Source organism: Oncorhynchus gorbuscha, linkage group LG25 (assembly GCF_021184085.1).
Source record: "Oncorhynchus gorbuscha isolate QuinsamMale2020 ecotype Even-year linkage group LG25, OgorEven_v1.0, whole genome shotgun sequence".
NCBI classification, from domain to species: domain Eukaryota; kingdom Metazoa; phylum Chordata; class Actinopteri; order Salmoniformes; family Salmonidae; genus Oncorhynchus; species Oncorhynchus gorbuscha.
The window spans coordinates 22,603,557-22,631,484 of NC_060197.1; the positions used below are offsets into that span (position 1 = coordinate 22,603,557).

The window sequence follows — 27,928 nt, forward strand, 5'->3', positions numbered from 1 at the left end:
CCGACACCCTTTCATCCCTAATCGCATTGAAACGCCATCTCTGACCCTTGACCTCTAGCTAGCCCCTAGCTGGCCCCTAGGAGCCCCTAGCCCAGGACTGCTGCTGGGTTGTTTTAATCCCCTATGAAAGGACCTATATCGCATTGTTCCCGGTCCCAGACGGTCTCAATATTGACTGACTGACAGACCGACTGGCTGTTCATGAGTAGGCTTCGACTCTGTGTGTAGACCTACACACACTGTGTTTCTCACATGAGAGGTTGTTTTCCGTCCCGCTCTGGTTTCTGAGAAAGGAGCATGCGCATTGTTCTGTGAATGGGCTTTGGTATGTGTGAGGTGGCTTATGTACTTTATCTATGCTAATAGTGTGATGGATTTGAAGTTGTTGTAGGTATTCCAACGAAGCATAACGTGCAAGGACTATTGAGACATGCACCTATCTTAAAAGTCCCTGCATTGGTTAACTGTTGATTTTAGAATTTTTTTTATTTTTAAGAAAATGAAAGCACCATGTGGCCTTGCACACAAAGACATGTCTGACATGCTCTTAAGATATGTGCCTTAGTCGGTCCCCTCAGATCCTCTGGCCTTTTAGTTGTTCCAAAGGCCATAACCAAACATTTTGGTGAGGCTAACCTTCAGCCACCATGGTCCTGACGTTTGGAACAGCCTGCTGAAGGATCCGAGGGCCTCAGAAACTGTAGAAACCTTTTTAGAAACCTTTCTAGCTGTGCTTTTCAGTCATACTACAGTATCTATTTTATTGATTTTATCCCATTTGATATATCTTATACATTTTAATCTATTTTAATGCATCTCTCAGTCCACTGTTATTAGTGTTGTTTTTTTAACTCTTTTAATTTGTCTAACTTTATTTTACCATTTTAATGTGTCCTGTTTGTATCTTTCTCACCTTTTATTATTTTATTTCGGACTTTGAAATGCATCCGCTTTCTTTAAGAAATGTGCTTGATGAATTAAGTTTGATGTGATTATTGAAATGGACAGGGGGAGACGTTTAAAATGTGTATTCATTTGGAACAAAAGCTGCATTAAGGTTGACGCGTGATTGATAAACTACGATAGCAGATCCCATATGTGTTCCCCATTAAGAGCTCTACTTATAAGATGGTGGTTAGACTGGCCAGGTATGTGGCACCCGGTTTTTTCCTCTCTATTTCTGATCATTTCAAATATGTTAAATGTGTTGTGTATTTGTTTCAGTGGCATGATCAAACCCACTACACATCTTTAACAAAAAATCACGGCGGTTGTTTATTCCTCATATAAGACTTTTAATCGTCATAAGATGTTAGTTAGCAGACGTGGATCCAAAACATAGATCAAACACTTATTCTATATTATTCCGTTGGCTCAATTGTACAGAGACAATCAAATCAAATGGAGCACTTGAAAGTGTTGGTCCTAGAGGTTAAGCCTGGTACTGTATGTGGTTCTTTCTCGCAACTCAATACAAAGGGCTTTTTTGGCATGGGGAACATATGTTTACATTGCCAAAGTAAACGGAATAGGCAATAAAACAAAAGGGAAATAAACAAGGGAAACATGAGTAAACATGACACTCACAATTTCTTTTAAAGCGTATAGATGTTTCAAAAGTTGTATTATTGGCTATGTACAGTGTTGTAAAATAGTGCACGTAGTTGAAGTGTAAAAAGTATTCAGACCCCTTGAATTTTTCCACATTTTGTTACGTTTTTACAGCCTTATTCCAAAATGTATTAAATACATTTTTTAAAATGATCCGCAATCTACACACACTACCACATCATGGCAAAGCGAAAACAGATTTCGGGGAATTTTTGCAAATGTATTATATATCAAAAACAGAAATATCTTATTTACATAAATATTCAGACCCTTTGCTATGAGACTCGAAATTGAGCTCAGGTGCATTCTGTTTCCATTGATCATCCTTGAGGTGTTTACAACTTGATTGGAGTCCACTTGTGGTAAATTCAAATCATTGGACATGATTTGGAAAGGCACACACCTGTTTATATAAGGTCCCACAGTTGACAGTGCATGTCACAGCAAAAACCAAGCCATTAGGTCGAAGGAATTGTCCATAGAGCTCCGAGACAGGATTGTGTCGAGGCACAGATCTGCGGAAGGCTACCAAAAATTGTCTGCAGCATTGAAGGTCCCCAAGAACACAGAGTCCTCCACCATTCTTAAATGGAAGAAGTTTGGAACCACCAAGGCTCTTCCCAGAGCTGGCCATCGAGCCAAACGGAACAATCGGGGGAGAAGAGCCTTGGTCAGGGAGGTGACCAAGAACTCGTTGGACACTCTGACAGAGCTCTAGAGTGTACCTGTTTTAGCTTTGTCATTATGGGGTATTGTGTGTAGATTGATGGTGGGAATTAAAAAATATATACATTTTAGAATAAGTCTGTAACCTAACAAAATGTGAAAAAGGTCAAGGGATCTGAATACTTTCCGAAGGCACTGTAGGTTGTATTTGCAATGCTGTTTGTGCTCCACTGGTTGCCCTTTTGTCATGGCAACGACACAAATCTTGCTGCTGTGATTGGATAGTGCAGGTCTCTCTATCTCTCCCTTGTGGCTCAATTGGTAGAGCATGTGGCTTGCATGGGGCTTGCATGGGGCTTGCATGGGGCTTGCATGGGGCTTGATTCCCACTAAGGCCAACCATATGAAAATGTATTCCCGCCTCAAGTTGCTTTGGATAGAAGTGTCTGCTTAATGGCATACAGTACACAATGTAATACTAACGGTCTCTCTCTCTCTCTCTCTCTCCAGGGGACGACAGGGGAACCGTGTAATGGGTTGGACTGTAGTGGGGGATGCAATTGTAATCCAGAGAAAGGCAGCAGGGTAAGACATGAATACATCTCTATTCTCTCCCTCTCACACACATTCACATCTGTGACTGACCCGCTGGATTTGGTCTTATGTACCAACATTTGAATTTTTTATTTTATTTTTACATTGGATAAAAATAGAGACTTGGATCTCGAAAATCGGATATCATCGACTACAGTTGAGGAACAATGGGAAAGTAATTCTGCATTGAAAGTTGATACACTTGTAACCCCGCTTTTGAGAAAATGGCCCTTGAATGTTTTGATTACACCTGTTGGAGAGCTCTTCTTCACACCCTCTTAAGCTTTAGCCCCACCCATCTCTTTAAGGATTCACATGGGATGCCATGTACTAAACATGTGAGTGAGCATGGTAGTGTATTAAACAACCAACGATTTCAAGACTAAAGGCTGGTTTAAACTACGTCTATCGACATGTCTGTAGAAAGTTGTTTCAGTCACATCCTGAACATTCTGTTGTTGTCCGACATGAAACTTGTTGTTGTCATTATCTAAAAGTATAAACACAAAAACAACCAGGCTGCATGACGTCAGCAGCCTGGTCATCCAAAATAGCATAACTGGTGTATTTTAACACCAATAAACCTATCCATTTAAAAATGAATTGAGTATATGTTAACCTAGCAAACCAGGCAACTAAAAGCAACTTTCTAAACAATGTTTTGGTTCATTTTGAGGTTGTTAGCTAGCTAGCTAATGTTAAGTTAGCCTTTACACAGTACATTGTCGAAGCACCTTTGGCAGCGGTTACAGCATCTTGAGCATGACGATATAGGCTTGGCACACCTGTATTTGGGGAGTTTCTCCCATTCTTCTCTGCAGATCCTCTCAAGCTCTGCCAGGTTGGATGGGGAGCATTGCTACACAGCTATTTTCAGGTTTCTCCAAAGATGTTAGATCAGGTTCAAGTCCGGGCTCTGGCAGGGCCACTTGTTCAAATCAAATCAAAGTGTATTTGTCACGTGCGCCGTTTACAACAGGTCAACACCTACTTACAAGCCCTAACCAACAGTGCAATTGTTTAGGAAAAAAATAGGTATTAGGTATTATACAATAGATAAGATAAGATTTTTTTTTTAAGAAAGTAAAATGACAGTGAAAATAACAGTAGCGAGGCTATATATAGGTGGTACCGGTACAGAGTCAATGTCCGGGGGCACCGGTTAGTCGGGCTAATTGAGGTAATATGTACATGTAGGTATAGTTAAAGTGACTATGCATAGATGACAAACAGAGAGTATCAGCAGCGTAAAAGAGTGGGTTGGCGGTGTGCGGGGTGGCGGGACACAATGCATATAGTCCGGGTAGCAATTTGTTTACCTATTCAGGAGTCTTATGGCTTTGTTGTAAAAGCTGTTGAGAAGCCTTTTGGTCCTAGACTTGGCGCTCCGATACCATTTTCCATACGGTAGCAGAGAGAACAGTCTATGACTAGGGTGTCTGGGGTCTTTGACAATTTTTAGGGCCTTCCTCTGACACCGCCTGGTATAGAGATCCTGGGTAGCAGGAAGCTTAACCCCACTGATGTACTGGGCTGTACATACTGCCTTGCGGTCGTAGGCTGAGCAGTTGCCATACCAGGCAGTGATGCAACATGCTCTCGATGTTGCAGTTGTAGAACCTTTTGAGGATCTGAGGACCCATGCCAAATCTTTTCAGTCTCCTGAGGGGGAATAGGTTTTGTTGTGCCCTCTTCACGACTGTCTTGGTGTGTTTGGACCATATTAGTTTGTTGGTGATGTAGACACCAAGGAACTTGAAGCTCTCAACCTTCTCCACTACAGCCCCTTCGATGAGAATGGGGTGCATGCTCGGTCCTCCAGATTTTTACCTTGTCAGCTCAGGGATTCAATCTTGCAACCTTACGGTTAACTAGTCCAAAGCTCTAACCACCTGCCTGACGAGGAGCCTGCCTGTTACGCGAATGCAGTAAGAAGCCAAGGTAAGTTGCTAGCTAGCATTAAACTTATCTTATAAAAAAACAATCAATCAATCATAATCACTAGTTAACTACAGATGGTTGATGATATTGCTAGTTTATCTAGCGTGTCCTGCGTTGCATATAATCGATGCGGTGCCCATTCGCGAAAAAGGACTTTCGTTGCTCCAACGTGTACCTAACCATAAACATCAATGCCTTTCATAAAATCAATACACAGAAGTATATATTTTAAACCTGCATATTTAGCTGAAAGAAATCCAGGTTAGCAGGCAATATTAACCAGGTGAAATTGTGTCACTTCTCTTGCGTTCATTGCACGCAGAGTCAGGGTAAATGCAACAGTTTGGGCTGCATGACTCATTGCGAACTAATTTGCCAGAACTTTACATAATTATAACATAACATTGAAGGTTGTGCAATGTAACAGCAATATTTAGACTTAGGGATGCCACCCGTTAGATAAAATATGGAACTGTTCTGTATTTCACTGAAAGAATAAATGTTTGGTCTTCGAGATAGTTTCCGGATTCGACCATATTAATGACCTAAGGCTCGTATTTCTGTGTGTTATTATGTTATAATTAAATCTATGATTTGATAGAGCAGTCTGACTGAGCGATGGTAGGCAGTAGCAGGCTCGTAAGCATTCATTCAAACAGCACTTTTGTGCGTTTTGCCAGCAGCTCTTCGCTGTGCTTTAAGCACTGCACTGTTTATTACTTCAAGCCTATCAACTCCCGAGATTAGGCTGGTGTAACTGATGTGAAATGGCTAGCTAGTTAGCGGGGTGCGCGCTAATAGCGTTTCAAACGTCACTCGCTCTGAAACTTGGAGTAGTTGTTACCCTTGATCTGCACGGGTAACGCTGCTTCGAGGGTGGCTGTTGTCGATGTGTTCCTGGTTCGAGCCCAGGTAGCGGTAAGGAGGATGGATGCGAGCTATACTGTTACACTGGCAATACTAAAGTGCCTATAAGAACATCCAATAGTTAAAGGTATATGAAATACAAATGGTATAGAGAGAAATGGTCCTATAATTCATATAGTAACTACAACCTAAAACTTGTTACCTGGGAATATTGAAGACTCATGTTAAAAATAGAGCAGGTTTTCTTATAAGCTGAAGCCACTCCTGCATTGCCTTGGCTGTGTGATTAGGGTCGTTGTGCTGTTGGAAGTTGAACCTTTGCCCCAGTCTGCGGTCCTGAGCGCACTGGAGCAGGTTTTCATCAAGGTTCTCTCTGTATTTTGCTCCGTTCATCTTTGCCTCGATCCTGACTAGTCTCTCAGTCCCTGCCGCTGAAAATAAAGAGTTCAATCATGGTTTCATCAGACCAGAGAATCTTGTTTCTCATGGTCTGAGAGTCCTTTAGGTGCCTTTTTACAGAGGAGTGGCTTCCATCTGGCTACTCTACCGTAAAGGCCTGATTGGTGGAGTGCTGCAGAGATGGTTGTCCTTCTGGAAGTTTCTCCCATCTCCATAGAGGAACTCTAGAGCTCTGTCAGAGTGACCATCGGGTTCTTGGTCACCTCCCTGACCAAGGCCCTTCTCCCCGATTCCTCAGTTTGGCTCGGTGGCCAGCTCTGGGAAGAGCCTTGGTGGTTCCAAACTTCTTTCAATTAAGAATGATGGAGGCCCCTGTGTTCTTGGAGACCTTCAATGCTGCAGATATTTTTTTGGTGCCCTTCCCCAGATCTGTACCTCGACACAATGCTGTCTCTGAGCTCTACAGACAATTCCTTCGACCTTGTGGCTTGGTTTTTGCTCTGACATGCACTGTCAACAGTGGAACCTTATATAGACAGGTGTGTGCCTTTCCAAATCATGTCCAATAAATTGAGTTTATCACAGGTGGACTCCAAGTTGTGGAAACATCTCAAGGATGATCAATGGAACAGGTCACTTGAGTTCAATTTCGAGTCTCATAGCAAAGGGTCTGAATACTTATGTAAATAATTATTTTCAAAAAAACTGTTTTCGCGTTTATAATTTATGGGGTATTGTGTGTAGATTTCTGAGGATTTTTATTTATTTAATCCATTTTAGAATATGGCCGTAATGTAACAAAAAGTGGAAAAAGTCAAGGGGTCTGAATACTTTCCGAAAGCACTGTGTAAGCATACTCTCAGTGAAATGTAGAGTTCTGGACTGTAACAGGAGTTTAGGCCAATGCAACAGTGGTTCTTGTCATTCTTTACCACAACCAATGGGGTAAGAAAAGGTACCAAGTCTAAATGTTGTAGTCACCTTCAGAAATTACAGCTTTGGTCAAATGACCAAATGTTTTTCTTCTCCAACAAACCTAAACATTAGTTGTGTTGAGCAAAGTTATTGTTGCAGTGTTGGTCACATATTAACAGGACATTTGAAATTTCAGTTAGCGCATTCAAACAGTTAGCGCATTCAAACAGTTAGCGCATTCAAACAGTTAGCGCATTCAAACAGTTAGCGCATTCAAACAGTTAGAGCATTCAAACAGTTAGCGCATTCAAACAGTTAGCGCATTCAAACAGTTAGCGCATTCAAACAGTTAGCGCATTCAAACAGTTAGAGCATTCAAACAGTTAGCGCATTCAAACAGTTAGCGCATTCAAACAGTTAGCGCATTCAAACAATTAGCGCATTCATCATTTTTTCCTCAGTAAAGTAGCTATGAGCAAAATCAGTGCTGGTGAGAAAAGAAAGTGAAAAGCAAAGGTGTTACGACTGTAATGTATTTTGTATTTTTTTGAGTCAGATGCACGCACATACACACACACTCTCCTTTAAAAGCGTGCCTACGCACTAATATCAAACTCCTTTTGTTTTACCATCTTATTTAGATCCCTCAAGCAACAACTGACCACTTATAGTTCATGAGCGTAAACGAATCAGTCATTCTAAAAAGATAGACATTAGCCAGAAATGTGTTGCACACTTACGCAGATTATTACTTTAATACTCTTCGGAAAAATATCCTCTGCTGTTGCTGCCGTGATGGCTGGTTTATTTCATCTTCTGTCCTCGTCTCCACAGTATATAGGAGAGTCTAAGCTCAACGGGTCCTAACCATACCTGTGTTCAGCCCTTTTCTGAAGTTGATACCTGCAGGCTAGGAATAGTCATAGTCAATTACCTTACCTCAAATCAAATCAAATCAAATCAAATTTATTTATATAGCCCTTCGTACATCAGCTGATATCTCAAAGTGCTGTACAGAAACCCAGCCTAAAACCCCAAACAGCAAACAATGCAGGTGTAAAAGCACGGTGGCTAGGAAAAACTCCCTAGAAAGGCCAAAACCTAGGAAGAAACCTAGAGAGGAACCGGGCTATGTGGGGTGGCCAGTCCTCTTCTGGCTGTGCCGGGTAGAGATTATAACAGAACATGACCAAGATGTTCAAATGTTCATAAATGACCAGCATGGTCAAATAATAATAAGGCAGAACAGTTGAAACTGGAGCAGCAGCACAGTCAGATGGACTGGGGACAGCAAGGAGCCATCATGTCAGGTAGTCCTGGGGCACGGTCCTAGGGCTCAGGTCAGTTGAAACTGGAGCAGGAGCATGGCCAGGTGGACTGGGGACAGCAAGGAGTCCTCATGTCAGGTAGTCCTGGGACATGGTCCTAGGGCCCAGGCCAGTTGAAACTGGAGCAGCAGCATGGCCAGGTGGACTGGGGACAGCAAGGAGTCATCATGTCAGGTAGTCCTGGGGCATGGTTCTAGGGCTCAGGTCCTCCGAGAGAGAGAAAGAAAGAGAGAAGGAGAGAATTAGAGAACGCACACTTAGATTTACACAGGACACCGAATAGGACAGGAGAAGTACTCCAGATAAACAAACTTACCTGATCCTGATCTGAGAGAATTAGACACACACACACACACACACACACACACACACACACACACACACACACACACACACACACACACACACACACACACACACACACACACACACACACACACACACACACACACACACACACACACACACACACACATACACACCTACACACCTACACACCTACACATACACACCTACACACCTACACACACTATCTCTGCTTCTCACCTGTAGCTACTTGATAACCTTTTACCAATGTGGTCTCATGCAGTGATAATGCCCAGGCTAGACAAATCTGGATGCTGGCCAACAAGAATGTTTCCCTGTGTTCTGGGCTAGCCAGGTCTAGATGTTTCTCCCTAAGTCCTGACAGTGGCTCCTTTACCTGCTCTGGCCTCGCTCCAAGCCACTGTTTGTTCTGTCCTGCTACTGCTCCACACCTTGTAGAGTCTGTCTGTCTGTGTCTGTCTGTGTCTGTCTGTCTGTGTGTGCCAGCGATCACTCCCAAATTCCTAATGCCAGGGGGAGGAAAACTAGTGGACACATGCCCCACCCCTATCCATTATCCCTCCCCTCCCCCTTTCACCCTTACCTACACCCCTGCCCCCCGCCCCTCACCCCCTAACAAAACATTACCAGATCATGTCCCTGAATTACTTTGTGCCTCTCAAATGGCACCCTATTCTCTACGCAGTGCACTAAGTTTGACCAGAGCTCTATAGAACCTGGTGTTTAACATGACGTCTAGCGAGTGCTAACTGCTGCCGACGTGTGTGACACTAAGGAGTTTGACATTAAGGCCCTATTCCCACTACGAGATGTGAAGGAGAGTCTGAGGAGCCAGGTGTTCGAAAGAGAATTCTACTTTTCAATTCACATGACATCCTTTCCGTACCTTTCGTTGTGGCTGACAATGCGACATTCTCTGGTCCGCAGCTCAAATGTACAGTAAATATCACAGTAGCCACTAGCCAGTAGGCACAAACTATTTAACAATTCGATCAATTAAACATATTACCATTTTGAATAATGCAACCAAACCATATTCCACTCGCATAATGCTAAAATCCACAAGCATGTGCAGAAAATTAAAGAGTTTATTTTCTCGTCCGCACACATTAAACTAGCTGATAATACAGCTATTAGACCCAGTGCAGTCAAGCACAAAAACTAAACACTATTGAGATTTAAAGCTACGGCAACCAATTCAGAATGTAACAGGCTGCTACTATTATTTCAGGTAAAAACGTAATAAAACAAGTCCAATTTTTTTTGGGGGGGGGAAATGACTACATTTCAGCTGTTTTGAAAACATTGCTATGCTAAAACAACTTTTACTGTAAGAGCGTTGGCTCGACGAGACAATTCTGTTTACACTGCCCTGCTTTGGGGGGGTCGTGTTCTACCTCACATGGAGGCTGCTGAAGGGAGGACGGCTCATAATAATGGCCCGAACGAAGTACACGGAAGGGTACCAAACCCATGGTTTTCATGTGTTTCACACCATTCCATTCACTCCGTTCCATTCCGTCCTCCCCTCAGTAGCCTCCCCTGTTCTGGAGGTAGCGGTCGAGACATGACAAGTTCACAGTGTAGCCGAGGGTATTTTAAAAAAAAAAGTCTTATGTGTGAAGACCCTGTAAGTTAGGGGTATAGCATTGTAAAATAGCACTGGGTGGGTTCACAACGGCGTAGTACTGACAGCTACTGTCTACAGCAGAAAATAACCATGTCCTTACCTCGTAGACCATGTCGCAGGAGGGGTCAGCTAGAGAGGGCTCATACCCTCACGTTGTCACTCGGCTTCCTACCCCACACAGCGAATAAACAAGTTCAAAAATAGGACAAGGAACTGGCGATGGAGTGAAAGAACAATGGAAGGAACAAGAGGACGCGGTGATAAGCAAAACAATGAAATAAAAGACGACGATATCGAAAGTAGAGTGGTGACTCCCATCCGGACTCGTGTCCTCCGGACAGATGCCCTAGACACCTCTCGTGCCAAAACGTTTGTGGTGGTCTGATGTGGTGTATATAGATTTAGATGAGTGAGATAGGTTAACCTCTCAGGGAGGCTGTTTTCTACGCCTCAAGCCTCATTCAGACCTTCTCCCTTTGCCAAAGCGGATTTCTTTTATCGTTGCCAGTATCTGTATCACACCCATGATGCATCATGCTAATGTTTTCAACACTTGATGTAAGGTTTAGTCATTAGGTATGGCTACAGGACAGAACATTGAATTATATGGTCAAGTTCAATAACATGAGTCATTGTCTGTGGATTTGACACTTGCAGGCATGGTCCAAAGATACATTGTAGAAACATATCATGCTAAAGTATTTCCAATTCATTTGGCACAATACCCACCTCCAGTTGGAACAAGCTGTTTAGCCCAGGGGACAGAGAAAATGTACCTCTCTCTCTCTCTGGGGCTCTTTCTCTCTGTGTCCCTGTCGACCTCTCTCTCTCTATCTTTCCCCATCTCCCTCTCCTCCCCTCTCCCTCTCCCCCCTCTCTCAACCCCTCCCCCCCCTCTCTCTCTCTTTGATTCTCTATGTTTAGTCTACTCTGACTGAATGCACCTTTTTAGATCAGTTTTGCCTCTCGTGGCCTTGATCTATCTGGTTATTTATTCTGTGTGTTGCAGTTAGAATTATATTGGCAAGCTAAAAGGCTCCACACACACGCAAACACACACACACACACACACACACACACACACGTTGTTTTTCTAATCCGACTAAATAGCTTTATATGTTGTCAGATGAACTGATATCAAAGTGAATCATTTTAGCTTCGCCAGTGGGCTGCAAACATCTCACACTCTCTCTGATTGGCTCGGTTGGCTCAGACCGACAGTAGGTGTGCTGAGCAGCTGTCGGTGTGTGTGTTTGCGTGTCTATGTCCATGTCTGTGTCTATTCCAACGCAACCTCCAGAGATTGAGTTGGGTTGGTCTTATACAGTACGTGTGTATGTGTTAGTCCCCTTGTCCATGTCTGTGCCTCAGCTCCCTAGCGGCTTTCAGCAGTCTGACACACTAGTCTTACCAGCACAAGGACCTACTTACCACCTCTACGGTACCCAGTCTGTAGCCAAACAGCAATTACCTAAGGGCTGTCTGAGGCAGTACACACACAGTGGGGCTGCAGCCTACACTTACACAGACACACGGATAGAGGCCTTGCAGTAAATAACATAGTGGCGACTATATTACGCTCCACACACACACACACACACACACACACACACACACACACACACACACACACACACACACACACACACACACACACACACACACACACACACACACACACACACACACACACACACACACACACACACACACACACACACACACACTCCTATTGTTTAACGCCAACCCTAAGTGGAGGGTGTTGGTTTGTCTCTGCTCAGTTTTCTCCTGTCCCAAAGGCACGTTTTGAGGTATTTGTCTTAACCACAGATCTGGGATCAGATAAGACTACCACAGACATCAACCACAATGGGGACTTTACAGAAAAAGAAAGACATGAGATCGGTTTAGGCGGAAATTGAGAAGCACGCTTGAGGTAGACATAGGTATTTAAATCTGATTATATCACCTGAATCATAACCTTAACCTTAACCACTGGAAGCATGTTTGAGTGGAGGTTTGTCTTCTAATCTACTGATGTAGGATCAGATTCGCCTACCATTATAACAACCATAACCATAACGGGATGACATGCCAAACTGACATAAGATCAGTATCTAAGCCCTACAGAGTATCATCCCTATTCCCCCATTCTTTGGCTGTCCCCATATGATAACCCCTTTTGGTTCCAGTTAGAACCCCTTTTTGGGTTCCAGGTAGAACCCCTTTTGGGTTCCAGTTAGAACCCCTTTTTGGGTTCCAGTTAGAACCCCTTTTGGGCTCCTTGTTACGCCCTTTGTGGTAAGGGTTGGAATCCAAAAGGGTTCTACCTGGAACCAAAAGGGTTCTACCTAGAATCAAAAAGGTTTCTCATATGGGGACAGCCGAAGAACCCTTTTAGGCTGTAGATATTTGCTTTTTTTCCTAAGAGTGTACACATCGCTTAGCCCAAGTTACACCCTCCAAAATGGACACCGTGCCAGCTGCATTATGTCATTCTCCATGTACATTTCCACCTCCACCCTTTGTCTTAGCTGTCTCTGAATCAATGATGCCATACAATACCAGGACGGCACCATCGAGTGATTTCTAATCAGGTTATTATCTACAAACGCCTTAATGTAATAAATAATACTGTGACATATTGGAACATGTCCATTTAGAGTCTAGGCTTAGAGGAGGATCAGATGGCAGGGAAACATATAGACAATAACATCTGGGATAAATGTTTAATCTGGGATAAATGTTTACACTGTAGGATCATAAATCTGGAGATGGGACACACACATTGATACATACAGGTACTCCCCCCCCCCCTTAGCCTCTATCCATAGGGGGGGGGGGATCCACTTATACATGGAGAGAGAGAGAGAGAGAGAGAGAGAGAGAGAGAGAGAGAGAGAGAGAGAGAGAGAGAGAGAGAGAGAGAGAGAGAGAGAGAGAGAGAGAGAGAGAGAGAGAGAGAGAGAGAGAGAGAGAGAGAGAGAGAGAGAGAGAGAGAGAGAGAGAGAGAGACTTCCACCAGAGGTGAGGGGTCACGGAGGGACAACAGGATGCTTTGTGTTAACATCAACACCAGGCATTTATCTGCTTAGGGCCTCGGGCCCCATGGGACCACACCAAGACCCAGGGCCCTGAAACATATGTCTTCACTTTGGGAAAGGGAGCGAGAGAAATGGAGAGGTAGGAAATTAAACAATGCAAAGCTGTGTGGATTTGAGATCATCAAAGCCTTGTGGCCGTAGTGCTTCTTTAGTCAAAATCAGTTGCTGATCTTTTACAAATACACAGAGGATCAGTGTAATAGAATGTGTATACTTGTTACTCTAAAAGTCTTTAAGAGATTAAGCTTACTCCAGCACAGAGCCAGTAGGGGGTTAGGCATGAGAGGATAGTGAACTCCCTCTTCCCCTCTCCCCCTCTTTCTCTATCTTCCTCTGTCCCTCTTGGGCCCCTCGATGAAAGAGTACGTCCCTGGACCTCCAGCTTGACCGAATTCCTTACCCTAATCTTATTTCAGAGAGGGAGGAGCGAGATAGAGAGGCCGACAGATAAAGAGGCCGATGGGGAGGAGATGAGATGAGGGGGTGGAGGCGGTAGTGATGATGCTGACGAGCAGATGGAGGGTCTTCTAGACACACACACACAAAAACACACATTGTGACTCTGATTGCATACTGAGCAGATCAGAGCTGGTGCTATGAGAACTCTTTGAGCACACTACTCTCTCCCTCTTCCTATCTCTCTCTCTCTCCCTCTTTCTCACTCCCTCCATCTCTCTCCAAATGTTTTCTAATGTGCTGTTTTGTCATTATTAGCGGTGTTTACGTTTTGCTGACTGGCTTCCAACTCACAGAATGCCGTGTTGAATGCCGAGAGAGAGAGAGAGAGAGAGAGAGAGAGAGAGAGAGAGAGAGAGAGAGAGAGAGAGAGAGAGAGAGAGAGAGAGAGAGAGAGAGAGAGAGAGAGAGAGAGAGAGAGAGAGAGAGAGAGAGAGAGAGAGAGAGAGAGAGAGAGAGAGAGAGAGAGAGAGAGAGAGAGAGAGAGAGAGAGAGAGAGAGAGAGAGAGAGAGAGAGAGAGAGAGAGAGAGAGAGAGAGAGAGAGAGAGAGAGAGAGAGAGAGAGAGAGAGAGAGAGAGAGAGAGAGAGAGAGAGAGAGAGAGAGAGAGAGAGAGAGAGAGAGTTTTGAGTTTTTATAAAACCTTTATTTTTTACTCAAGTGTTAACATAAAAACAAATGACACACTGCCCTTTCAGAAATGAAAAAACAAATGTAATTCCTAAATAAAAATAAATACATAACATATACATTCAACTTATTTCATCGGCAAAAAATAATTTCCCCTCTTCTACAAAACAAAGCACTCTTTCGTAGGCCCACTTCTCCTCAAATAATAGGAGATCTTTTACAGCTGAAAAGAACTCAAAATCTACTTTTATTCTTGCTTTTACTAATCCTTTAAAAACACATCTTACATCCTGCCCATATCCCGTTTCTATCTTGTGTTTTCTACTCAGAAAAATTGACATCTTAGCTTGTCCCAAAATAAAATTTAACATTTGACATTTTCTTTTCTGTTGTTTACTATATTGAAACCCCAAAATAAAAACCGTGTTATTGAAAAATTCCCCTACAGCTTTAAACAAAGATTCCAGCATTTCCAATAGAGGTTTTATCCTCTCACACTCCATAAAACAGTGAAAAATGGTTTCTCTTATATTACAAAAAGGACATCCATCTCTAACATCTGAATTAATAACAGATACAAAAGCATTAACTGCAATGATGCCATGTAAAACCCTCCATTGCATATCTCCAGTACCCTTTTGTAACGGTGGTTTGTACAGTGCTCTCCATGCTGGCTTTACCTTGTCATCAATGCCCAATTTTACCCTCCATGGAGTGTCTTTTCTATTTTTCAATTTATCTTTATTCAACACCTTGACACACCCCTATACAAGTCCTTCCCATTCACCTCCTCCAAACCCACCTCCTCCAACCCTCTCAAATCCAGCAATAACGCCTTTCTTTCTGACTCTGGGATATTTGGTGTAATCCCTAGTCTTGGAAATGAGACGTCTTCATCTTGTACCTTCTTCTTGTGACTACTAAGCATACCCCATTCTTCCGCTGACAGAGCCTTCCTACAGCTCCCCAGCATTTGTCCGACAATCCTTTCCGACCTCATCCCCAAATGTTCTGCCACCCGTCTTCCATCCATTAAGGCGGGCCCAGCTATGGCCATTAACTGTCTTAAGGTGATGATTTTCCCCTTCACCAGAATCTTGGAGAAATGTGGAACAGCTGCAGTTGTACAATCCAGTCTTGCCCCATACACCAGAGGTTCCTCCAACAGCCAATGCACTGACTCCGCTGAAGTTCGTCTGGACACCTTCATTATGCTCCATACTCTGAGAAGTCCTCTGTAAAACGGAGGTACTCTCTCCCTAGAAATCTGGCTACTATCAACCAGAAATAAAGCCTTCTTTAAACCTAATCCTCCAACCCGTTGTAATATAAGACCTGCCACCCCTCTCCACACCACATTTTCCGGTCCATAAAGCAACCTTTGAATAAACTGAAACCGGAAAGCAGCAGCCCTACTAGCAAGATGTACAAGACCTTGTCCCCCTCTTCTTTTGACAAATACAAAACACTTTGTGGAACCCAGTGATATTTATCCCAAAAGAAATCCACAATAATTGCCTGTATCTTAGCCAGAAGGCCAGATGGTGGTTCTAAAACTGACAACCGATGCCACAGTGCAGATGCAATCACATTGTTAACTATAATAGTGCGCCCCTATATGACATACGAGATAGTAACCAACGCCATCTCCTCATCCTCCCTTCCACCATTTCAACCACCCCACTCCAATTTTTTTCCATAGTCCCCTCATCTCCTAAGTACACTCCAAGATACTTAAAACCTCCCTTACACCATTCTAGCCCCCCTGGCAAAGCCATGATCCCTCCAGACCATTCTCCAATCTGTAACGCACAACTCTTTTCCCAATTTACCTTTGCAGAGGATATTCCCCTAAAACGATCAACAATTAGACTCAAGCTATCCACCTCCGCTTGATTTTTCACTAGCACAACTACATCATCAGCATAGGCTGAGAGACGAATAGGAGGAATATCCTCTGAAAAGCACACCCCTGCAATGCGACTTCTAATGCTATTTAGTAGTGGCTCTATAGCAATGGCATATAACATTCCTGACATAGAACATCCCTGCCTAATACCTCTACACACTTTAAAAGGAGCACTCAAACCACCGTTAACTTTCAATACACTTTCAATGTCACCATATATCACCTTGATCATGGCAATAAAACCAGAGCTGAACCCAAACGCCTCAAGCGTGTGCCATAAGTATTGATGTTCAACTCGGTCAAATGCCTTTTCCTGATCAATTGAAATTAGACCAGCATCCAACCCAATATCCCTAGAGACGTCCAAAAAATCACGAATCAGAGAAATGTTATCCCCTATCTGCCTGCCAGGAACACAGTAGGACTGATCCGTATGTATGATTTGCCCCATCACCTCCCTCAGCCTGTTGGACAAAGCTTTTGACAATATCTTATAATCAGTGCACAATAAAGCCACCGGCCTCCAGTTCTTCACCTCCCTTGGGTCACCCTTTTTGGGCAGTAGGGTGAGGACAGCCCTTCTGCAGCTTATTGGTAGTAACCCTCCGGTTAAACTATCATTAGCTACTTCTAACCAATCCTCTCCCAACATAGCCCAAAAAGACTTAAAAAAGTCAACGGGAAGCCCATCAATGCCTGGTGCCCTTCCATTTTCCATGCCTTTTAATGCAGTGTATAAATCCTGCAAAGACAATGGTTGCTCAAGCTCAACCTGAACTTCTGCAGCCACCTTTGGGAGCCCATCAAAGAACTGCTGTGTCACTGTTTTGTCCTCTTTGTACTCACATTTGTAGAGCTCAGCGTAGAACTCTACTGCCCTCTTTCTAATTTCACTAGGGCTAGTGAGCTCTTGTCCAACAGCTGATTTGAGACAATGAATAATTTTTCTTTGTCCATTCTTTTTCTCTAAACCAAAGAAAAATTTGGATGAGGCATCCATTTCTATCTAAATCACTAACTGTGCAGTTAAAATCCCCAGCAATAAACAAATAATCTTCTTTGTTACATTTCTCAATGGTATTTGATAGTGTCTCTAAAAACAAAACAAGCTGGCTTTTTGAGTATGATTTTCAATAAAGGGTTTTACATCGTTAAAACACCACCTCTGTTATTAAACAATGATCAGATACCCTCTCAACTGTCATCACTGGGGCATATACATTTATCAGACACATAGTGATGTTTTCATAAATCCTTGCTCTAACTTTTAATAACCTCCCCTCAACTACCTCTTCAACCTCATATGACAACGGCAAAAACCCTTTTGAGAACAAGATAACCACACCCCCACTTTTTGAGTTTTTATGACTACACACCACTGTCCCCCCCACTCCTGTTGCCACATAACTTCATTTTCCAAATTACTATGCGTTTCTTGTAAAAAAATTATGTCACTTCCCTTTCCCTAATTAACTCATACACCATGGCTCTTTTTTTTTACATCTCTTGCCCCATTTACGTTTAAAGAAGAAATCTTAAAACTGCTCATGGATAAAAAAATATATATACAGAGGACGATCCAGCCACCACATCTCTTTACAGAGTTAAGACTGCAACTGAACTCTTTCATTTTCTTTAGAATTTACATCACTTATCACTCTTGTGACCACTTTCTTGAGTCTAGCAATTTCAGGGGTTTTCAAACTTCCGCCTGTAATTTTTGACATCAGAAATTTTGCTGATTCAATAAACAATTCACGTTCAGGGAAAAAATCAGTTACATTGTAATCTTGCATATATTTCTTCCCTTTTGTCAACTTCAAAAATTGACGTATCCTCTCGATCCCATACCTCCCTTCCACCCCATTTATCTCACTATATTGTTGTGACGCGTCAGATGACTCACTCTCACTATCCTCCCCAGAAGAATACTCCACCATCTCTACACCTTGTTCATCTTCAATTGATTTATTAAACTCTACCTTTCTCTTAGAATTAGACCCTTCACCACCCCTTACATTCTTCCTTTTACTCCTCGGTATTTTGAAAACATCCGCTTCCTTTTCCGTTATTTCAATCTCCTCTTGACCTCCAATTTCATTTTCCAGCACCACCTCAGCGACGGCAGTCGCAATCTCGCCTACTGTTTCCCCTCCCTCTTTGTTCTGATCTACCACAATTGCCCCCGTATCCACACTGCCTTCCTCTCCTGCTTTTCCAACCACATCTGCCCACCTTCTCTCTTCTCCTGTACCCTTAGCATGTTCATCCCTTCGCGGTGGTGCGTTAGTTGTACTCGCACTAAAACTACTACCAGGCTCAGCGCGCTCATTTTCGGGACAATTACGCACCAAATGCCCCTCTCTTCCACAGCCAAAGCATTTCATTGATTCAGTAGATGCATAGAAGACATAATCAAATCCATCAATCTTAAAGCTAAACGCTAAATCCAGTTCATCTCCTTCCTTTTTTAAAATCATATGCACTTGTCTCCTATGAGACACGACATGTTTCAACAACGGAGATTTGCATCCAAAAGGAACTTTCTTTATTGTAGACACTATTTGACCATGGCGCGATAACTCTCGCCATAACACTTCATCTCTAACAAATGGTGGCACGTTAGAAAGCATGACTTTCTTCGCCGGATTCATAAGCGGAAATACCGACGTCTGTGTTTCTCTCAACACGACACCCATCTCAACTATTCTATTCACCTTTTCAATTGAATCTAAGAATATCACTACAGCGCTATTCATCCTTGAGGCTGATTTGATGCTATCATACCCAATGATAGCACCCACAGCCAAGCTACATTCTTCCACTGAACACCCTGTCGCAGCAGGAATCTTTACTCCATGCCTCCGACTAAGTTTTTCAAACTCTCCATTTCCACGAGTGGCCATAACAACCAGCCCCACCCGCTGGTTGTGCCCTCGCTAAAAACCAACCTCAAAGATCCCACCACCCCTATACGTGCTTAGTGATAGTTTAAACAAGATACCCTTAAAACAACTAACCTAATCAATATATATATATACATACAACAACCCGATAGAGTGAAAAAGAAAAACCATTCGCTCTCACAATCACTCCTGCTTGACGACTCACTCCCAGCATGCACTCCGATGAGAGAGAGAGAGAGAGAGAGAGAGAGAGAGAGAGAGAGAGAGAGAGAGAGAGAGAGAGAGAGAGAGAGAGAGAGAGAGAGAGAGAGAGAGAGAGAGAGAGAGAGAGAGAGAGAGAGAGAGAGAGAGAGAGAGAGAGAGAGAGAGAGAGAGAGAGAGAGAGAGAGTGTGGACCAGAAGTGCCCACAAGAATAGTAAACGAACGGATATTTGACCAACTGGGGACATTTTGTTAGCTCCACCAAGTCAACTGCTATTTCTAGGGGGTTTATGGTTAAGGTTAGAGTTAGGCTTAGAATTACATTAGGGGTTAGGATAAGCTGTACAAGACTGTGTGTGTGTGTGCGTACACTCGCCCACTACCTCTGCAACAACCTGCGCCCCTCAACCCTTCTCTCTGAAAAGCACTTTTCTGTTTTATCAGTTCATCATCCACCTCTTTTAACCCAAGCAGAACCTCTAGTTCAGTCTAAACATGAACTAAAGGTTTGTTTAGGCTTACAGCAGGTTGACCTAAACACGTACACACACACCATGAGACGCACACACACTGAGAAATGATGGATGTATAGAATTTGAGCAACCTTTTACCTCCCACAGAGTTGGTCAGACCTACAAAACACCGTCCATGCATACACACAAACACACAGACAGGCTCAGGATGTTTATCAGTTCATCATAACATAGACAAATTGGTGATGATGATAGTGTGTTAGGTGGATCTGGGGTTTTCCATTCCTTTTAGTCAACTAGCCTTCTTTAAAAAAAAAAATGTTTGCTTCAGAGTGAACTCTGTGACTTTTCTACTTTGTTTCGGCCAAGCGGGTACATGTACCTAACATTCCTAAAGATTCATCCACTGTACAGTGAGTAGTTCAAGGAAACTTTGAAGTTCTAGTACCCGGGCAGGACCAACTCTCAACCATTTAAAAATATATATATATTCTACCCTTATTTTACCAGGTAAGTTGACTGAGAACACATTCTCAGTTACAGGGGAGAGGTGGAGGAGGAGGATGAATGAGCCATTTGGAACCCGATGATGATTAGGTGGCCGTGATGGTATGAGGGTCAGATTGGGAATTTAGCCAGGACACCGGGGTTAACACCCCTACTCTTACAATAAGTGCCATGGGATCTTTAGTGACCACAGAGAGTCAGGACACCCGTTTAACATCCCACCCTGAAAACGGTACTGACAGGTCAGGCATACTCAACTTCAGGAGGACTAACTTTGACTTTGAACTGCTACATACACATACCTCCTCTCTCTCTCTCTCTCTCTCTCTCTCTCTCTCTCTCTCTCTCTCTCTCTCTCTCTCTCTCTCTCTCTCTCTCTCTCTCTCTCTCTCTCTCTCTCTCTCTCTCTCTCTTCTTATCTGCCATCCTCCCTGACTCCCTCCCTTCTCCCCTCCCCTCATGTCCTATCTGACCTTTAACCCCTACTAGACTGCTGGTCTGTCCGGGCAGGTGTGTGGTCGGGTGATAAGTGGTCACCACGACGACGCTGGTCATTAGACTAGAGACAGACAATAGCCGTCTGACAACCTCTCTCCAACCCTTCATTATCCCTCATTCCCTCCCTCCTTTCCCTCCCTCCTTTCCCTCCCTCCCGTTGTCTTTTCACTCACTATCCCCTTCACTCGCTTTCATTTTGTTTTTCAAGTTCAAAGGCGAGAGAGAGAGAGAGAGAGAGAGAGAGAGAGAGAGATTTTTAAAGCCAGTATTGACTTAATGGTCACCGTAGATCAAGTTCTTGTGTCTTGAGTTATTTTGTCCGTATGTGGCATTTCAATGCATTACACTGCCCCCTTCTGGTGAATTCTGTCTCATCCTGACTTAGAACACAGAAGTGCTGATTTGGGATCAGTTTGCCTTTTAGATCACAATGAATAACATTACATGGAAAAGGGCGACCTGATCCTAGATCAGCACTCTTACTCTGAGACTCTTGATACGCATCTTTAGCTTTGTTCTCATTTCAGAACCTATTTCTGCATTCTTACTGTAGAACGCTCAGCATCTTGGTTACATGTGTCACACTCAATTACGTCCTATACGATCCCCGTCATATGAACTGAAATACAATGTTTTCATACCACACTTAGAAGGTCCGTAGAGGGGACATATGGATTTAACAGTAAATATATCAAAGAACTGATCTGATCTACGATGATGGTGATCGCCACCATGATGAGAACCACTTTATAAATGATGAAAGGAATACAAATATTTTTATTACATTTTTTTCATTCTTTCCTGTTTGTTATTCTCTCTTTTCCTCAGCAAGGACGTGCCTGTCTGGGACTCTGTTATAGAACACGTATTAACCTGTCTGGGACTCTGTTATAGAACACGTATTAACCATCTATTGACGCTCATGTCAAAGCCCACATCAAGTTCAGTGTGTGTGTGTGTGTGTGTGTGTGTGTGTGTGTGTGTGTGTGTGTGTGTGTGTGTGTGTGTGTGTGTGTGTGTGTGTGTGTGTGTGTGTGTGTGTGTGTGTGTGTTCGTGTCTACACGTGAGAACCGATAGACTTTTATCTAGACCTCCAGTGTGATTACAGTTACAGCATCTAATTTAATCTGTAGTGTACAATCATTTATGCAATTTCCCCCCTTTCCACAGAGACTACCCTGCCCTATTTGGCATCAAACTACTCAACCCATTTCTCTCCAATGAAAGGATGTGTTAGGCGTGTAGGAGCACATTCCAGCTGGTACATAAAAGGCTTTTGAGGTGCTGCCCTCCACCTTTTGTACCAGTGTGTTTGTGGGTAGCTAGACCCATATTTCTGTACGGACCGGATATGAGGCGTGTAGGTTAGTGAAAGAATAAGTTACTTATAGACATTTAGGTGCACGTCTTATTTCATAGAGCTAAAAGTCTTAGATGAAATCACCTGGAGTCACCTTCTCAAATCAAATCACATTTTATTGGTCACATGTGCCGAATACAACAGGTGTTACAGTGAAACGCTTACTTACGAGTCCCTAACCAACAATGCAGTTTTTTTTAAACGGATAAGAATAAGAAATAAAGGTAACAAGTGACATCAGCAGTAAAATAACAATAGCGAGACTATATACAGGGGGGTACCGGTACAGAGTCAATGTGCGGGGGCACCGGTTAGTTGAGGTAATATGTACATGTAGGTAGAGTTATTAAAGTGACTATGCATAGATAACAACAGAGAGTAGCAGCGGTGTAATAGGGTGGGGGGATGCAAATAGTCTGGGTAGCCATTTGATTAGGTGTTCAGCAGTCTAATGGCTTGGGGGTAGAAGCTGTTTAGAAGCCTCTTGGACCTAGACTTGGCGCTCTGGTACCGCTTGCCGTGCGGTAGCAGAGAGAACAGTCTGTGACTGGGGTGGCTGGAGTCATTGGCAAATGTTAGGGCCTTCCTCTGTCATCGCCTGGTATAGGGGTCCTGGATGGCAGGAAGTTTGGCCCAGTGATGTACTGGGCCGTTCGCACTACCCTCTGTAGTGCCTTGCGGTCGGAGGCCGAGCAGTTGTCATACCAGGAAGTGATGCAACCAGTCAGGATGCTCTCGATGGGGCAGCTGTAAAACCTTTTGAGGATCTGAGGACCCAGGCCAAATCTTTTCAGTCTCCTGAGGGGGAATAGGTTTTGTCGTGCCCTCTTCATGACTGTCTTGGTGTGTTTGGACCATGTTAGTTTGTTGGTGATGTGGACACCAGGGAACTTGAAGCTCTCGACCTGCTCCACAATAGCCCCGTCGATGAGAATGGGGGCGTGCTCGGTCCTCCTTTTCCTGTAGTCCACAATCATCTTATTTGTCTTGATCATGTTGAGGGAGGGGTTGTGGTCCTTGCACCACACTGCCAGTTCTCTGACCTCCTCCCTATAGGCTGTCTCATCGTTGTCGGTGATCAGGCCTACCACTGTTGTGTCATCAGAAAACTTAATGATGGTTTTGGAGTCATGCCTGGCCATGTAGTCGTGAGTGAACAGGGATTCTAGGAGGGGACTAAGAACGCACGCCTGAGGGGCCCCCGTGTTGAGAATCAGCATGGGGGATGTGTTGTTACCTACCCTTACCACCTGGGGGCGGCCCGTCAGGAAGTCCCGGATCCAGTTGCAGAGGGAGGTGTTTAAGTCCCATTGTCATTAGCTTAGTGATGAGCTTTGTGGGCACAATGGTGCTGAACGCTGAGCTGTAGTCAATGAATTGCATTCTCACATAGGTGTTACTTTTGTCCAGGAGTGAAAGGACAGTGTGGAGTGCAATAGCGATTGCATCATCTGTGGATCTGTTGGTGCGGTATGCTAATTGGAGTGGGTTTCTGGGATAATGATGTTGATGTGAGCCATGACCAGCCTTTCTTAGATATCGTGCACCAGCTGTTATTTACAAAAAGAGTCCGCCACCCCTTGTCTTACACGTACGCCACTGTTCTATCCTGCCGGTACATCGTATAACCAGCCAGCTGTATGTTGACAGTATCGTCGTTCAGCCACGACTCTGTGAAGCATAAGATATTACAGTTTCGAATGTCCCGTTGGTAGTTTCATCTTGCGCGTAGGTCATCGATTTTATTCTCCAACGATTGCACGTTTGCTAGAAGAGTGAAAGGAAGTGGAGGTTTATTCGATCGCCTATGAATTCCTAGAAGGCAGCCCGCCCTCTGGCCCCTTTTTCTCCACCTCCTCTTCATGCAAATCACGGGGATCTGAGCCTGTTCACGAGGAAGCAGTATATCGTTCGCGTCGGGCTCGTCAGACTCTTTAAATGAAAAAAAAAGGATTCTGCCAGTCAGTGGGGAGTAATCGCAGTCCTGATGTCCAGAAGTTATTTTTGGTCAAAAGAGACGGCAGTGGCAACATTATATACAAAATAAGTAACAAAATAAGTTACAAACAACGCAAATAAACGAACAAAAAACAATCGCGCCATTTCCACGCTTTGGGCAGTAATGTACGTTTTTTGGTTTCAAGGCCAGTAGAACTTTGGATATTTCAGAGCAGAATTTCCCAATCCTGTCATTTTTGCGAACGGTTTTCAGTCTTAACCCCTTTAAGAAATACAAATAAGTGCCTGAGGTTTTTGGTATTCTTGCTCCCAGAAGTAGGATCACTATGAGCCTGGTCAGAGAGGCTAGTTAGTGTCCCAAATGACACCTGTTTCCCTCTAAACTGCACTACTTTTGACCAGAGCTCTATGCGCCCTGGTCAAAAGTAGTGCACATACATAGGGAATAGGGTGTCATTTGGAACACACCCAAGGTGTCAGGGGGAGCCGTGTGTTGAGGAGCAATAACACAGAGGAGAACCAGGACAGTGGAGGAGTCCCACGCTTTGGGCACACACAATATTACACACACTTACACACACTCCCCTGAGCGGGTTGTTAACAAAACACACAGGAATCTCAATCCCAACATAAACACAGCTGGAAGGACCCCCCCCCCCCTCCCCCTGCAACACACACACACATTTGTACAGTCATACACATGTTCAAGGACACATATTCTCTTTCTGAAACACACTCACATACTGTACACTCCCACTCGACCAAGCTCTCTCTCCCCCCAAAAAAAAATCAAATGAAAAATGATGGCAGAAACGTGTCAAAGTGAGAGGAATGAGACCCACATCATCTTCCCTCTTTCCTTTTCTCCGCTTTCCCCGATCCCCCTGTACCTCTCAAAGGATCCCCCTGTACCTCTCAAAGGATCCCCCTGTACCTCTCAAAGGATCCCCCTGTACCTCTCAAAGGATCCCCCTGTACCTCTCAAAGGATCCCCCTGTACCTCTCAAAGGTTTCACAGTGAAGGGATTTCCTGTAGTGTAAGATAACCGAGCAAAAAGGCCTTCCCTAAATGTCTAGAGCCAGAAGTAATGAATTCAACCAATGAAGTGTTTTAAGGATAAAGTTTCAACGTTCAACGTTTCATCTGTAAGTTATTTTAGCATCTAGAGCCCTCCAACTCAACTCTGGACCTGAAAGCTAGTTCCACTGCCTTGTTCCACTCTAGTCAGGGACTGATTTAGACCTGCGACACCAGGTGTGTGAAATGAATTGTCAGGTAGAACAGACACCTAGCAGGCTCCGGACATCATAGGGTAAGAGTTGAATTCTCCTGGTCTAGAGGGAGTAAGGGATACATTGAGGTGTTTTTTAGAAAGTAATATTCCCAACATGACAAATGCGTTTTTATCCGTGTGCTACTTTAACATTAACTCAACTGTGTTAGTTGTGTTACAGTAGTTTGGGTTTCATTTCAGCGCTACCTTCATTTCAATATGCATCCCAAATGGCACCCTATTCCCTACGTAGTTCACTACGTTTTGACCAGAGCCCTTACAGACCCTGGTCAAAAACAGTACACTATTTAGAGAACAGGGTACCATTTGAGAAGCATTCATAAATGTTCTTGTTTTCTGTTAGATTAAACCATGCCATTCAGACAGCTCCGCTATAACAATCGGGAACTCCGCTATAATTGGTGGACGTGGTAATAAAAGTCTGTTTCGTTGGAGGAGAAGCATCTGGATGAAAGACGACACGTCATTGGTTCATTTTATTTTACGGGGTACAATATCAACAACACAAACAGCATTATGTCCAGGGTTCTCCTTCAGTAGTAAATGTTACTTTAGTAGTGTGTACCAAAGTACATCATTATCAACACAAACACTCAGCCCCCTGCCAGAGAAACCATATGTACATATGTAACATTGCTTGAATGAAGACGTTTCTTCATTAATGTGTTCAGAAATATGGGTGAGTGATTAGAAAAACACGACAACAAAGATTGATCATGTTGCCAAGGTTACTTTTTTTTTTGTCGATCCTTTATTTAACTAGGTCCTTCTGTAGCTCAGTTGGTAGAGCATGGCGCTTGTAACGCCAGGGTAGTGGGTTCGATCCCCGGGACCACCCATACGTAGAATGTATGCACACATGACTGTAAGTCGCTTTGGATAAAAGCGTCTGCTAAATGGCATATATTATTATTATTATTATTATATATATATATTAAGAACAAATGATTCTTTTCATTTACAGCCAAGGAACAGTGGGTTAACTGCCTTGTTCAGGGTTAGAACAACATATTTTTACCTTGTCAACTCGGGGACTCGATCTTGCAACCTTACGCTCTAACCACTAGGCCACAGATATCCCAGAGAACAGAAAGCAGACACACCTGGCAAAACAAATGAGTAATGAAAGTGTGTAAAACGTGTCGTGTTAAAATGAAATAATTACAATTTTAAGAGTTAATTGGACAGGGGAGCTAAAGAGCTAAGCTGGCAAACCGCTGGGAATACTCGCATACTGGACCATCTCAAACTTGAAAGGAAAAATACTGGGACATAAAATTGAAAGTGAATCTTCCTTAGTAAGGCCAGGCCCCCCTACCCTATCTATTTTTTTCCCCACTTAATCACATCACAATCAACTTTTACCAGGTAAATGTAGACGCAAATACAACAATACTTTCTTGGGAAATATTGAATTGAAATATGCAAAAGATGTGATATCTCATTGAATATGCGCATCAAACATTATATAAAATCCAAACTTGACAAAATATAAAAAATTACCTGAAAAAATTACGTGTGGACAGAGTGACTTTCGGGAAATGACGGTTAAAGGGAAGTACAATGAATTTAGACTGAATCACCATCTCTTCCCAGTAAGTCCAGTTTATTACCTTCTCTATGAAATGGCCTTTTAAATTATGTGTAGTGAGTGCAATTATGTAGTGCAATTATGGATGTAAGTCCATTTGACATTGTTGTTTACTTTGTTTACTAATATTAAATCAATTTAAAAATGCATAAGTAGATGCAAAAATGTAATTACATGTCAATGTCATTATTTTTTTCCAATCTAAAAGAGCTGAGAGAGGGTCTATGACTAGAGGAGATGCTATCAGTCAGTCCTATTCCGATCGTGTGTGTGTGTGTGTGTGTGTGTGTGTGTGTGTGTGTGTGTGTGTGTGTGTGTGTGTGTGTGTGTGTGTGTGTGTGTGTGTGTGTGTGTGTGTGTGTGTGTGTGTGTGTGTGTGTGTGTGTGTGTGTGTGTGTGTGTGTGTGGCCAATATAAGTTGACCTACTGTCTGCACACTGTGTTTTGCCCACGGCGTGATTAAGGGAGCATTTCGGGTCACGATGATTGTGTCCGCACACATACTCTTTAATTAGGTTATCAAACCTCCCAATCGATTAAACCTCCTTCTTTGCTGTTTCCTCGCGCGACGCCCATCACTTCCCCCGTTGGGCACGCGGTGCGACAGCCTAAGTCTTCCCCCTGGCCTGGCCGGTCACGGACAATGGGTCACGCTAACCCCGGGCGGAGGGGGGGGGGGATTGGCGAGGGGAGAATCTGTCTGGTCATGGGTTCTGTTTTCTGTTCTGCACAGGTCCAAACAGGGTTCTGACAGGAAGTG

The 27,928-nt window shown here is 43.5% G+C and overlaps 1 protein-coding gene across 1 annotated transcript in view; it reads left to right on the forward strand.

The window, feature by feature from the left end:
• The window catches only part of LOC124014575 (collagen alpha-6(IV) chain-like), a 186,653-nt gene that overhangs the window by 84,544 nt on the left and 74,181 nt on the right, over positions 1-27,928 (forward strand). The window contains 1 exon segment of the mRNA XM_046329734.1: positions 2,788-2,862. Within this exon segment, the coding sequence (XP_046185690.1) occupies positions 2,788-2,862 (75 nt within the window).